Source organism: Lepisma saccharinum, chromosome 3 (genome assembly GCF_977018435.1).
Source record: "Lepisma saccharinum chromosome 3, izLepSacc3.1, whole genome shotgun sequence".
Taxonomy (NCBI): domain Eukaryota; kingdom Metazoa; phylum Arthropoda; class Insecta; order Zygentoma; family Lepismatidae; genus Lepisma; species Lepisma saccharinum.
The window spans coordinates 56,234,864-56,250,559 of NC_139231.1; the positions used below are offsets into that span (position 1 = coordinate 56,234,864).

The 15,696-nt window shown below is 37.7% G+C and overlaps 1 protein-coding gene across 4 annotated transcripts in view; it reads right to left on the reverse strand.

Annotated features, from left to right (window-relative positions):
* The window catches only part of LOC145985057 (lysosomal cobalamin transporter ABCD4-like), a 168,077-nt gene that overhangs the window by 46,869 nt on the left and 105,512 nt on the right, over nucleotides 1-15,696 (reverse strand). For all 4 annotated transcript variants that reach the window (XM_083118590.1, XM_083118589.1, XM_083118592.1 and 1 more), the window contains exons 4-8: nucleotides 14,917-15,056; nucleotides 12,899-13,015; nucleotides 10,869-10,994; nucleotides 9,166-9,433; nucleotides 1,257-1,528 (exon numbers count right to left, since the gene is read on the reverse strand). In XM_083118590.1, coding sequence (XP_082974716.1) covers nucleotides 1,257-1,528; nucleotides 9,166-9,433; nucleotides 10,869-10,994; nucleotides 12,899-13,015; nucleotides 14,917-15,056 — 923 coding nt within the window. The remainder of the gene's footprint in view (nucleotides 1-1,256; nucleotides 1,529-9,165; nucleotides 9,434-10,868; nucleotides 10,995-12,898; nucleotides 13,016-14,916; nucleotides 15,057-15,696) is intronic.

The window sequence follows — 15,696 nt, forward strand, 5'->3', positions numbered from 1 at the left end:
AAGCAGTGCTGGAAATCATTTTCTGAAACCATGTTCATGACCTCAGTCGCTTTTCTTTTCACAGATTCTACGGTCGTAAATCTGGTTCCTTTCAGTGCTAATTTTACCTTTGGGAATAAAAAAAAAAAAGTCACACTGAGCAAGATCCAGCAAATAGGGTGGATGGTCTAACACAGATCCCATGCTTGGCCAAAAAAGCCTTGACTGACAATGCCATATGGGCAGGAGTATTGTCCTGATGAAGAATCAGTGACTTCATTTCCACAAATCATCTTCTTACACGCTCATGAAGGGTCGTCAGCACCGTAATGTAATAATTTTGGTTACAGTTTGACCTTCGGGTACCCAATTAACGTACACAATCCTACGGATGTCGAAAAAAACAATCATCATGGCTTTGAATTTTGATTTGCTCATTCAAGTTTTCTTTTGTCGTGGCGAACTCAGGCTCTTCTAATGCATTGATGGGGCTTGGTTTCAGGATCGTAGGTGAAAAACCACGATTCATCACAGGTTAGGGTAGGGTCTGTTTCAATGTTTGTTAAAATGTCACCACAAATGTTCACTCGAGTGTCCTTTTGTTCCACTGTCAGGTTTCGTGGCACCAATTTCGAACACACTTTGTTCATGTTGAAACTTTCGTGTAAAATCTGACGAACACTTTCTTTGTCAATTCCTGTGAATTCAGCAATAGCTTGAATACTCAAGCGACGATCTTTTCGAATCAATTCACCAACATTTGCAATGTTTGATTCAGTTTTTGGCATGCAAGACCATCCAGGATGCAAGTTGTCCGCTATCACTTCTCGTCCCTCTTTACACCTTTGAAACCACTCAAACACTTGCGTGTATGATAAACTCTCATCTCCGTACACTTCCATCAACAAACCATAAGTTTCTGTGGCAGATTTTCAGAGTTTCATAAGATATTTTACATTGATATGCTGTTCCACTTTCACACTTAACATTTTTCCGACTGAGCACAGATGTAAGGTTCACTTCGTCCACAAGCTACAGCGGAACTGTGTGCTGCGCACCCTGGGCAATCACACAGTCGATAGGCAGGATATCACATTATACACTCATGCACCGCTTGACCTTGACGTGCTTGCCGGTTTTTTTCTAGCCACACCTCGTACTGTTTGCTACCTGATATCCGATATACCCCTGGCGGTATTTTGTAATTTGTTTGCTTCAGGTACGTGTTTTATGCATGGAGTAACAAGAACTTTAAATATTTCAAAAAAATTGCTCACCTATGTAATTTCTTTGACATTTCAAGAGGAGTCTCTTGTTCAGTACTGCTAGTAGGGGAAGACTCTCCCTGGCTGCCATACGGAGGTTTGTTGATTGTTGTGGTCAGTGCCAACCCCTCCTCAGACTGGCTGCTCCATGTGTCTTCCAGCAGCAGAAGACGCTCTATCAGCTGGACAACTCTGTGGGTGACTCCTGCCACCATGGACACCTTCCCAGAGATGTCAACAAATCTGCTGAATGCAGATATAAGGTAGATGCAGACAAAGGCATTCTGAAATTAGAACAAGCAGCATTAAACAGTGATTGAAGAAACATACGTTCACCACTTCATGATGGATGCGGTAAATGTAGTTTCAGTATTACCTATGTAAAATTTTGAGATTCCGCATTGCACAATTGGATAGTTATTTCAGATTAATTTCGAAGGCTCACTGCCTAAATTCACTAAGGGTATGATGCCTGGAGCAGAGATAGTAGCGCATCACTTCTTTGTTGTGTTTGTTTGTTGTTGCTCAACAAAGAAGTGACCATCCAATTGTGCAACGTGGAAACTCAAAATTTCACGTAGATAATATGTTCACCACGTTTTGTGGCTTGTACTTTTAATAACTTACTGAAAAGTTAGTGAAAACTGCACCTGAACGAGGGATGGAACCTGGGTACTGAGAATTATGTTGAAAACTCCACACAATAAGCTACCAAACGAACACTTGGATTCTTCACAGAAAACATTTGATATGAAGGTAACAAAAGTAAAGCTCTCCATTCTGCATTGCATCATGCCAAGAAGGCAGCGGCGTATACTCTGGGTCATCTAGGTAATCAGAGATGACCTGGTTATAATTTTAAAAAAAAAAGTTGTTTTCTATTTCTTCGCAATATTCTTCCGAACCAATCTTTGATTCACATATTTCTTTGCTTCCAGCATGCGAATGTTTTCAACAGTTTGCCGCTGACTGTCCGAGAGGCTTTCAACCACTTTCTCCAGCTGGTGGAATCTGGTGATGTCAGGGTGAGATTCCACCAGCTCCCTATAAATCCCTTGATGGGAGGGAGGGGAAGGAAACACTGCTTCTCAGGCACGGTGATTCCTTGGCAAGGGTAACCTCCTTCTGGAGAGATTCCATCAGTCAGACTCTCCACCCCAGAGCCTTTACAATTCCCTCGGCTGGCACCCTCTTCTGCCATTTTCCCCGATGGCCTTTGTATCCTAGGAGCTCTGTTGTTTACGACAGGGAAATTTCTCAGGAAACAGAATTCTGGGTTCACAAATTACGTACTGAAAAGGGAAGTAGAGAAAATAGATCTGAAAGTGCACAAGAAACAGAACAACATTTGCGAACCAATTCTATGTTAATTCTAATTTTACGTTTGCTTCTGTCTATCTGATCTCTGCTATTTCAACAGATATTGTCAAAGGAAAAAAAAAACAAAAAAAACTTTAATATTGAAGATGAAGGTAATTAAATAAATTAAAATTTTAACTACAAATTCAAGAAATTACACCGACCTCTGTGGAGTGGTTACCACAGCTCCCTATGATGCCAGAGCTCTAGGGTTCGAATACCGGCCTGGGCATGGGTGTTCTTTGTAAATGTCCCTTCATCAATTTCATATCATCACTCGTAGTGATTAGCCAAAAGTGGCAGAAAAGCTACGTCAAATAACAATTTAATCAATCGATTAATGAAGTAATTAAACTATTTATATGCTTACTTTTTTCATTTTTGTATTTTAAAATGTGTGATTACTTTCTCTTTGTAGCCTTCAAAACCAATGAGAGTACTTCTTTCACAGAAATGAACAAGTTTTAAAAGGAAAAGCTATCAGAAATAAATTATATATATATAAGTACACATATATTAGTTAATTTAAGTTGCTTTCCCCCCTCTTTAGATTAATAATGATCGTAAAGATAAAAGATGTATGAATGTAAAATATATAAACCAAAAAAATCAATGATTCCAACTTATAGAACCTCACGCATCGCAGGGAATATAAAGCTGGGAAAGGGAATTTTTCAGCATCCATAGGGAATTTAATTCTGAGTCAAGCAGGAAGGAACCACAATAGAAGATTGGCACAGGGAATTGAATGTGTGTTGTAGGTGGCTTTGTGCTGTTGTTCCTATTAGCGATTCGAAAATGTAATATTTGTTTAGCTGTTAATGGTTTAGTATTTGTGCTAGTGTTGTGTTTACTGAAGTTAAAGGCAATGGAAAAAATACAATATTTGCGTGTGAAAATATTTGGAACAGGATCTTTTCCGGAGAAATTGCAAATAGTTAATGCAGGTAGGCCAGTAGCATCTCTTGTACCACCGGTCTTGAACTTAAACTTCCATGTATAAAAACAAAAATTGGGAATGCACGAGTAAATGGGTACTGGGGTAACTTGAATTTTACACTTCAATTAATATTGAGGGTTATTATTTCACTACTGCATTCCATTCATATTCTCTGTTACAGGTTTCTTTCTTATAGGTTTATTATACTTTCTTGTTTTATTATTTGAAATTCTAAACGTAGATTAACTGCAATCACAACAATTGTTCGACAGTGGTCGCGACAATAAGGGAAAATTTTTCACACATATATTCATAAATCCTGTATGGATGTTGAGGTAAATTTGCAGGGAGAATTCAGGAGTGGGGGGATGAATCAAGTGTCTGAGATTACCCACTAGTTAAAACCAGCATATGCCACTGCAAGAAGGCATGTAGGGGGGTGTGGAGAAGATGTAATCAACACTGTAGTTCACCTTTATCCCTCAGGGTTGCAACAAAATGAGAGGCTGTGTGTGCAATTAGATGGTAGGAAACCTTCCCACCACAGATCATTCACCCTGGGGACTGGAACAGAGCAGTCAGATGCCCTACCACCTGAACAACTGCAACTCTCAACTCATTGTACATGAGAAAAATATAAATGATTTGTAATGATTATATATGCACTGAAGAGATAAAATCAAAAAAACAATGGATATTTGCTATAGTTGTACATCTGTACAGAGTTAAACTGCATTTGCTATTCAAGAGAATAATGTTTATTTAACATTCTTGAAAATAAACTAAAACAACAAAAATATATTTACATCAATATCTCAAATGAAGAGGTGGGGAAGAAGACATTAGGTCCTGTTGTTCGCTGAAGACTTAGTAATATGGGGAAACACGGAAGAAGAAGTACAGAGACAACTTGATAGTTGGAATGAGGAAATCAGAAGAGCAGGAATGAAATTCAGTGCAGAAAAGAGCAAGGTGCTAATAACAAGAAACAGAGCCAGAAATGAACCAAGAATAAAGATGGACATGAAAGAACTGAGGGTAGTGGAGAGCTTCAAATATCTAGGAAGCATAATTGACAGAAGTGGAAGAATAGATGAGGAGGCAAACAGAAGAGGACAAATGGGTGGTGGACTATATTAAAGCATTCGAAGATTAATATCAGGGTTGTTAAAGGTCCAGGAACGCATAAATTATAATGGGTTCTATTGGGCTCCGCTGCAGGACCAGAATCCTTTTTTCACGCACAATTTAAATTCAGTCAGAGTTGCATATTGTTTAATTGAAAAAAGGTTCCTGGACCACATTTTATTTGACCCCAAAAACAGGTTCCCGAGCCGTATTTAAACTGATCCAGGAAAAAAGGTTCCTGGACCAAATTTAAATTATCCAGAAAAAAGGTTCCTGGACCGAACTGAAATGCTTTAAATATGAAAAGGTTCTATTCTGTCTAGAACTCATTTAAGTTTGCTGTTTTCTCTCCCAGTCTGGGATTGAATTTATTTACAACTCCTGGACCATGGTTGACTGATTAAAAGTTGCCTTCTTAAAAGGTCCGTGAGTATGTTTACACTGGAAAGTCACACTGCGGTTGTAGAATACTTAGCACAGGGGAGAAATCTCAATGCTGTTGCTCTCACTTCCGTGAACATGACCCCCCCCCCCTCTCACATAGAACACTAACGAAGCACTAACAATTGGCACTATTAGATTCGTTAGTGCTCTATGTAGTGGGGCCAGGTTCACAGATGTTAGCAAATGCAGCTGTTCATTGCCAAACTTTTCCGGTGCTGCCGCCATCCCTGTCGTGTCCCTAAAGTTTTGTTCATCACTTGGTTGCCCTAAGCATTACATTTCGGCACAATGGAAGGCTTTTGAAACTTTCTTTTCAACGAAGGTAAGAAGCAAGTGAATGAAAACGAGTCTCTGCGCAAGTAGTGACTTAAGAGGTCTCATCCAAGGAAAGGAACATGCGTGAGAAAATGGGGCTACAGGAGAGGGGTAACGTGACTGCAGCGTTTGAGTTACACCCATTTCTACTGTTATGCATGGCCTTTTTACTTAGATTCTCGAGACAGCCAGCACCTGGATTAGTCTTTCATGCTCACAAGTGGATAATTACTTTTTGTCAGGTCCGTAAGGAGTTGCAGGGTTGTTGAAGGTCCAAGAACCCATATATTCTATTAGGTTCTTCGATAGGACCAGGACCGTTCTTTTCGCACAATTTAAAATTAGATCCAAGTTGTGTATTGTTTCATTTCAATATGGAACTAGAACCATATTTAAACTGGTTCGGAAAAAAAGTTCCTGGACCAAATTTAAATTGATTAAAAAAAAAGGTTCCTAGACCGTACAGTCAAGTCTCTATACAATGACCTTTTACAGTTCCCGGGAAAGGGTCGTTATTTCGAAAAGGTCGTTATTGGAATTTGCACCAATTTTGAGCATAAACGGAGCTCAAACTGACACGAAGATTCCTAGGAGACAGTAACACCATTTATCCTGGTAGTTATACAACCTGTTATGCACAGGATGCGTGTTGTGAGAAGGAAAATAGAACATGAAAATGTTTTCACAAAAAAGGATTTTAAATAATGTTATTTTCTTTTAATTGTGCACAGTTGTTGCTCTTCCACAAAATTCTTAGTTCTAGTTCATGAGAAACCCGTTTGCACCCAGAGACCTACGGAAAGGAAAACAATCTCATTTATTGCAAGTGAAACTCTAAGAACCTTGACACCAGTCACACTGGCGCCAGCAAAAATCGGGAGATATCGGGCAGAATGAATGTTGGATTTTATACGGGTCTATTAGAGCATTGTCTGTTACAGGATTAACTGGTAAGATAAGATCTCTCAGGAGACAACACAACCTTTCTAGGCACCAGGCAAAAAAAGCAAAAAAAAAGCAGGGCTGTAAATTTAGTTCTAGTTCGGCTGTAAAATACATGGTAAAAAAATTCACAAAAGTCACTTTTTTTTTGCTTCAGTCAATTTCATATTCATCCACCTCCCCCATTCCAGGAAGTAGTCCAAACTCTTCCACGACTTGCATTGTAATCCAGCCTGAAAAAGGAAACTCGCATTTTAAACTGTATATTTAGTCCCAATTAGCCCATCAGCATAATATTAACTCAAAACAAGCTTTATGAAACCTGCGCATTTTCAGATATGAAAATGGGAGCTCGTTATTTACTCTCATGTTAATCGACGATTTAATGTTGGATTTAGGAGTATTCTCGATGTCAAACACCCACTCCTCCAAAAGTTTTCCCCTTGTCAGTCTCAGGGTCCATTTCTATGGAGCACTTTTTTTTTTTCCACATGAATGGTTCTGAAGAAAAGCGGTGATTGCATTTCCTTCCAACACTGCTCTGATGTTCAATAAGTTTATTCTTGTGTCAGGTGTAAAATAAAATTTACAGTTTTGCTTATCAGAAGGTGCAGAACATGAAGTTGTTTTAACTTTTGTTTTTCTTTCTGGAGATTGAATTTCATTATCCAAATGAAAACAGTTTTGCAAGATTCAAAACAATACCTCTTTTCTTCGTGCTGGATGAGTCATTGCTTTTACCCGCAAGCGAATGATCCTTGCTTAATGTTTTACTATGAAGACATGAATTCTGCAATTAGCAAATTGCCCTGTACACCAGTGGCTGAGAATGAGCTGGGAAGGGATGAAGGTCACTTTTTTTTTTTATTTGTCGTATGGTCTTTGTTAATTCTCAAGAATGTATCCAGAACTGGTTGCTCCATTTTAGACGTCAAAGGAAAGGAGGAGGGGTCCACTTCCACCCTCTCTTGTAATCTTGCACACACGAGCAAGACAATCGTGGCTGAAAAAATCTACATCACCTTCACTTTTGCTGACAGGGAAAGAGGGAGAAGTCACTCAGCCAACAGGACACTTTCTTGGCAAATATTATGACATCGGCACAGTTAGGAAAACGTATGAAGTGGGAAACTGTGGAGTTATGATGCACGTAAGATCGAAGTAAACTTTTGCAGAAACCTGGATGACAACGCATTAAGTGGGTTGACTATCTTTAGTTGGTCTATGTGGCTTTGATTATCTCTAACATTTTCGCTTTATTATGAAGTGTTACAGGGAACAAAGAACACGTTTTCGGCTACAAGGTCAAGAGTAGCTCACTCATGGGAACCTGCTGAACCCCCCGTGCGAGTTGTCTGCAGCTCTTAGGTCAGGAAACAAGTCAAGGTCGATTTAAAATAACATCCAAGCACATTCGATCTTCTCTTCTCGCATATTCAACAGCAAGTGAAATCACAATGGCAAAACAATCCTGATGTGATTGGTAGAGGCAGTCGGGTGCAAGGTAACATTGGCACATTTGGGGGAGGGGATGGCAGAGGCCAAGTGTAATTGGATATCACTCAAGCATGGTGTGGTGGTGTCTATTTTTAGATCAGACTCTTACGAGCAGTAGAGCGCTCGTGAAGGGAATGAGTGCGAATAAAATGAGTACTTTTCAGCCAATTTCCTTCAATTTTTCAATTTTTTTTCCAAATTTTTCACGGTTCCCATGTTACTTCGAGAGGGCCATAGAATCGAGAACAGACTGTATTTAAATTCAGCCAGAATAAATGTTCCTGAATCGTATTTAAATTCAGCCGGAAAAAAAGGTTCCCGGACCTTACTTACATCGAGCTGGAAAAAAAGTTCCTGGACCAAATTCAAATACTGTACAGATAAAAAGGTTCTTTACGGTCCAGAACCCATTTACGCTAGCTGATTTTTTCTCCTAAACCGGAATTGAATTGATTTAAAATTCCTGGATCTTTAACAACCCTGATTAATATGGCACAGGGATGTACCTATGAAATGCAAGAAGGTAATATATAACACATACTACGTGCCAATAATTACGTATGGAACAGAGACTTGGACAATGACAGAGAGACAAAAGAAAGATGCAGGCAGTGGAGATGAAATTTTTAAGTAGTTTATTGGGGAAGAATAGAAGGGATAGAATAAGGAATGAGGAGATCCGACAGACAGTGCGGGTGGTGAAGTTTCAGGACAGGATAGATCAGGCACAGATGAGATGGATCAGACACATGAAGAGGATGGATGCAGAAAGACTACCGGTAAGAGCTTACAATGCACAATGACTGGGAATAAGGCCAAGGGTGAGACCAAGATGTCTGTGGAAAGAGCAGATAGCGGAGTGTGTTAGGAGAAGAGGACAAGATTGGAACACCATGGAAAGAGAGGAGTGGTGGAAGACCAGGAAAAAATGGAGGATTGACTTCTATGCTAACTCAGTCAGAGGCAGGAAACTGCGAAGGATGATGATCTCGAATCAAGAAAGTAGTTCACAAGAAATGCAATTTACGTTCATTTCCAAATTAGATTTGCCCTGACTTTTCCAGGTTCTTGGACATATTTTCAAAATTTTCCAATTCATAGGTTGATATTGATTTTTCAAAAATTTCCAGGTCAGTGGGAGTATCAATTTGAAAACCAAAATGTCACTGAAAAAATAAGATACTGATTGTATTACTTTGCCAAAAGAATTGCTGATTCCTCATGTGATTGCTGCCAATCAGCCAAAGATAATATATGATTTACACAAGTGAAAAAAAAAGGAAAGCATGGACTCACCTGGCTAATAAGAGCACTGAGATCTGATGGCGAGAGATCTTCGTAAATGCCTCCAAAAAGTGGAAAAGCCAGAAGGAAGTAGCTTAAGATGCTCCCCAGGTAATCAAATAGGTTTATGGCCACGTTGAGAATAAATTGCCTGTTGTAAAGATGTTGCTGGGTCACCATCAGATCATCCAGTTTGCCGTTGGTCTTTGAGCACTCGAGCTGCGTGGAGCCATGGAAAGCCATGGATTCAGAGTTCACCCTTATCTGCATGTGGCAGAACCTGCAACGAAAGATCTACTTGCTTTACACACAGTATATACTGAATACTTTGGATCGATATGTAAGGAAACATACTTACTCAAACATGGGTCTCAGGCAAATTGTGCCATTGCCCTACAAAGTGAAATATCAAGCCAGGCTGTTTCACTTGATTCCTTGCTTCTGCTCCTTTGCCAGAAAATTGATTGTTATCATTTTAACACTGAAATGTCATTTTATATACAGCATGAATCATAATAGAGTAAACAACTTATCAGGTTTATTGTTAAAAAAATATTTGAAACAACAATGAGAAAATCTTCAAGTTTTGTTTTCGTGCGCAAGACTTTTGTAGGCACGGTCATTGTGGCACTAGTGTAGTATTCATTAAATGGGGACTTTCACAGGTCCAGAAAAAGCAGGCTGTGTCTTAAAGTTTCATGAAACTAAGTCCGCAACAACTGTACAGCGATGGTTCTGTACTACCTACAAGAAACCGGTGCCAACAAGATGATCAGTTTACCAGTGGCACAAATCTTTCATTGAAATTTGTTTGTTTGTGTGAAAAGAAACACACAGGAAGACAATGTTGATGGTATGCGGGAATTGTTCCAACATAGTCCACAAAAATCAACAAGGAGAGGAAGGAGAGAATTGGGTGATGCTTCTCATTCCACAGTTTGGAGGGTGTTAAGCAAGAACTCTAATTTCAATGGTACGTGTGTCACATAAGTGGAGGAAGCTGCATTGAACATTTGAAGACATTTGTAGCCATTTATAGAAACTTGAAGTGTTACTGACTGATACATAAAAAATATCATTGTTGTATTCCATATAGTTTAGTCGAAATAAATTCTAAAAGTTGTTTACTCTCTTATGATACACCCGGTAATTAAAGAAAAAAAAATGCAGTTTCGACCAGGACTCCAATCTGTAAAAACAATCACCTGTAGCCAGAGCCTGCTTCTTGCATATTATCCATTTAGTACATCTGGTACAGACACCTGGTTGCAACTAATAATTAATGAAGGAGGTTAATGAACGATTTATATTTTTCAAGGTGCTGTTCCTGTGCATGACTATGTGATAACCATGGAATAAAGTTTTTCATTCCTGACAAAGGAGATCTCTTGCACTTTGTCTAAACCATGTCACACTATTATTATTCGGTTCAAACTACTGCTGTGGAAGGATAGAAATCAAAATTCCGTATTTTTTTCAGTATCATATGCAGAAGTCAAAAACACAACAAATCATGTTTCACCCTTGCAAACAAACCTTCCTTTTATGAATTTAAGGTAATGCAAAGTAAATAAATACAATTACAATTACTCATGGAATTTCGGTAATGTGTTACATGCGTTACACTACTTCTCAATTAGTAAAATTTACACAAATGTCTTCCAGTTAACCATTTCAAGTCCTGAGTTAATAGTGATAAAAAGAGTATGACTTACCTGAAATCTCCCTCCATTTGTTCTTGTTTAGCTACCCAATAAGCCACTGGAGACATCAGGATTTTGTTTACAATTGTGGCCAACACAAAATACACATATATTCCAGTTGGTCCAATCCATCCTGACCTGTAAAAAGTGATACCTATCAACTATTAATAGACATATAAATCAATCAAGACCACACAGAGATTAACTATGCAGAGTGGGTGGAGGAGGGGAGTCCATAAAGCACAAGCAAGAATGCAGAAAATACTGACGAAGGACAGATGGTATTAACAAAGTGTAGGTTTTGACGTCATATTTCCATAAATAGCCTTTAATTCATGCACAATTTTTAACTTCTTTTTATAGATGTAAAAGTATAGTTTATGCACCACGATGTGGCAATAAATTTAGAACTTGCATATGCTTGCACTAGGCCAAAAAAAAAAAAAAAAGATTGATTTAGTCACCAGGGTTGCTATGATTTTTTTATTATGAAATTCCCTGACATTTCCAGGTTTTCCTGTCCAAAAATGAAATTTTTCCAGACATGTTTATTATCATGATTTTTGCTTTTGAACCTTGTGTTTTTCAATTAAATATATAATCGATTAATTATTATGAATATTCACTTTCACAACTATTTTCTTAGCAAATTTCATTCTACACCCACAAGAACACATGAAAAGTCAGAGTAAAACGTAAAATTAAAATCGGCATCAAATGTATTGGGTGCTACAATCATGTGCATCTAGCCTTGAGGATAAGGTAACAAAGGTACATTATTTCACCATAACAGATCTCCACAATATAAAAACAGAAAAAGTTCATAAACCATAAACAATTTTTCATTTTCTGGTGGATTTATATTGTCACAGAAAATGCTGCTTGTTTGCTTACATTTATAAGTACACAGCATCTGGAGAAATTTTTGTTGCATATAGGAATTCTATAGGAAATGCCAACAAGACTAAGATATATAAAATAATACACGATAACATCATATTATCAATGTACTTTAGTTATCAATCAGATATCTAGAATGCAAGTTTCATTTTGATATTCTTTCTAATATCTAGTATTATAAAAGTGAAAATTTATTACAGAAATTCGAAGGAACCATACATTTGCACAAGACTGAGAATCTTAAGAACGAAAGAAACAAGTTTCTAAACTGAAATCTTTTTTTGGGAAGTGGAATCACAAGAACCGAATCAAGTGAACTGCTTGTTCATTTTGCAACTTTTTGTCTTGTAGACTACAAAATGCGCATACATTCCAGACTATCAGCAAAATTCCCAGACAGTTCACTGACAAGCTAAATTCCCTGACATTTCCCTATTTTCCAGACGTGTAGCAACCCTGGTCACATTTCTGCTAATTTATGCTAATTGCGACGATGAGGATAAATGGTGAAGATAAAATAGATGAAGGAACAATCGCAAAAATACAAGGTTAACACAACTTAAGCCCCACAGTTGATAATACTGGCTCTGAGTCAATGCTAGAGCCTCGTTAGTCTGCAAAATGCAGAAATGCAATTCAGGGTGTACTACATGGAAGTGAGGTTCAGGTTGAGAGAAATATGTATTATATCTTTTGTGGAGAATATTTTAGTGATAGATTCCAAGCACCTAACCTATGGAAATTGATGTGTCACTTTAGTAGCAAGAATACCATGGGTTTTCAAAGTACCTTACAATGATTTATAATGCATAATGTGAAGCAGAATAATTTAATACTGTAATGTTCAGGCTCTCTCATCATATGTCATTTTAAATTTAATTTCAATTTAATGTCTTCAATTTGTTTTAAGTCTTTCATTTTAACAGCTTGTAAATTATCGTGTATAAATTGCTGGAAGAAGGCTTAGCAATCTGTTTTAAGAAGTCTAAACTGATATATAATAAATAAGTAACATTTGTGCTGGTTTACATTCACATTTAGGACATTTACTATTCATAAATTTATGTGTACATTCACATTTAGGACATTTACTATTCATAAATTTATGTGTAATGTAAATCAGTAAGATCCTTTGTACTTACTTGCTGTATGCTTCATATGAATAGTATGCAATGACAAAGGGCACAACAATAACTTCTGTGAAAACATCGCTGTATGTTGAGCACAGTTTCTCTACATCTTGTGTTATCCGTTGGTCTCTGAAAACATATCAAATACAATTCAATTACAACATTTATTACTACACAGGCATTGAGGGCTACTGACTTACAGTGCTGAATATGAAACTGAACTAGGGCATAAAGTCCGATTATCACTTCTATTTAGCTCTCAGTGTTAAATTGGTAAAGATCAGAAAAGGTCAACCATTCCTCGCCCCATATCCCATATGTTCCAAAAGGATGACCAAAAAAAAAGTAACTTGGGGCTATGATGTCATTGTTGCCACTCGTTTGTGTGTATTCGAAAAAATTGTGCAGATTCAAATTAAATGAGCCACATGCCTATTTAAGGGTGCCCTCCTTACAGGAATCTGCAACATTGAGTTTTGATTTTAAGTTCACTTTGTGCACAGAAAGATTAATTGGGACTGGACCTACAGTTTAAAGTGGCATCTGAACCACTATGGGCCTCCACCAGGTATTGAACCCAGAACCTTTTGATTACATGGTGACAATGTTACCACTGCTCCATAGGGAAGGCCCCTCTCAGCAACATTCTGTCTTAAGTGATGGGACACTTGCCACCTCACATTTAGATAAGATTGGGAGAAAAATGAAGATAGTTTCTTCTTAATGGGCATGAAGTGTACCTCTACAACACACAAAAAAGGTGAACACAGAAATGGAAAGGGTAACAATTTTAAATATTAAACCAGAGCAACAAGAAGCCAACAATCAAAAATATGAATGCGGTTCATTCATTGGACTTGTTTTTCAGGGAACCACGATAAAAAATCTTAAAATGCAGGAAGATGCAAAACTGGGGTTCCACTGTAATTAATGGATTGTACCATTTCACAAGATGTTCGTTCCACTATTTACAAGATATTTAAAGCAGATAACTCCTGCACTTTTCTTCGGGATTACTGTATCAGAATATGTGAACTACTATTACCTTTATTCGATTAATAAAAGTAAAAGCAGAGCCTTATAAACAGTATATTTCAAAGATAATGTTCATAGAAATATTTTGCAATCAGTTTTAATCTGTTGTTTAGTTAACCAACTACACAGTAAAAAAAGTGACATTTTATACCATGTATCGTCAACAACATACAAACAATTATGGTAAGTCACAACACATACTTTTGTTTTGTTGATAGTCTCAATTTTTGGATCCTGGACCATTCACTGTCATGATAATGGGACCACCTTTTAACCTAGCTTAAGTCTTTTTAACCATTATTACCACATTTTGTATTTTTACTCTTCCATCCCTGAAGAAGGATCAAAGTCAATTAAAAAAATTAGGACTACCAACAAACAAAGGTACGTTGTGACTGTCTTGGTTGCTGTTTTAAACTCCATGGGTTGATATGATGCTAAAATATTCTGATCAAAATGTCTGTTTATTTGAGTTTGGTTTTAAATCCACTTTATTCACAGATAGGCTAATCGGGACTAGACCTACAGTTCAAAGTGGCACAGATAGGATAATCGGGACTAGACCTACAGTTCAAAGTGGGATCCAAACCACTGTGCAATGTGCCTCCACCAGGTATCAAACCTGGGACCTCTTGATCACAAGGCAACGATGTTACCACTACGCTATCGGGGAGACCAGAAATGATTAAATGTAACCTTATGTGAAAATTAGTTTATGGTACACGAAGTGACCACAAAAGAAACTGAGACAAATATATGTGCCTTATAAAAAGAAAAAACCCAATGGAACTTACTTTCCGAAAAGCATAACACACCTTGTCTAACAACTTAATTGCACTTCTTTAAAAAAAAAAATGAAGAGAATAATATTTTAGTGCTTACGGCAAAAACTGAATTAAATAACCATCACTAGAAAGACAGCTTTCTAAAAAATTGTAACTACCTCCTGAGAACCTAACACTAATGATAATGAAACTGAAATAAAATATACCTACGGATTGTCAATTTTTAAATCAAGAACGTTAAGTTGGTAATAATGTATGTGAGCAAAATACAGGCGATGTAAGCTCCGACTTATTATCTGCCGCCATGATATGTTCAACTCCTGCTGCACAAACCATCGGACACTTTTAACCTGAAAGCAGCCAAAAGATGAAAATCACCTGATGTTGAAATTTTAAATTTTGCAAAGTAAAAATATCTCTTAGCTCCATTGTTATAATGTAAAAAGTAAATTATCCATACCAGTTAATACATTTATGGCAATCCAGAATGCAGAATGATGCTTTCATGGAGTCCAAACATCCAGGGAATTATACAAAATAATATACTGCGTCGAATAACATGGGTACCTGGGGGAAACCCTGGGGGGTAAAGGCGGTCAGGGGCGTGATGCTGATCACATCACCCCCAGTCACGACCGGATCAAGAAAGTGTGGGGGCGTTACCCCCACACCCCCTATACGCCTTCATGGCGTGGTGCTATGCACAGGGGAACACTTTACCTTTTACCTGCCAAATTGTTATCTTTAATATTTTAATTCCATGGAAAGTGTAAAGCGTAAGCAAAAAAAACAGGTAGTTGCATAGTTGTAATGAAATACTTTACTTTAAATATATGGCAATCTAGTCATTAGCTTGGCACAAAGTGATTGATTGATTGAATTGTTGTTTTAAGTCCACTTTATGCACAGAAAGGCTAATTGGGAATGGACCTACAGTTTAAAGTGGAATCCGAACCACTATGTACCTCCACCGGGTATCGAACCCGGGAC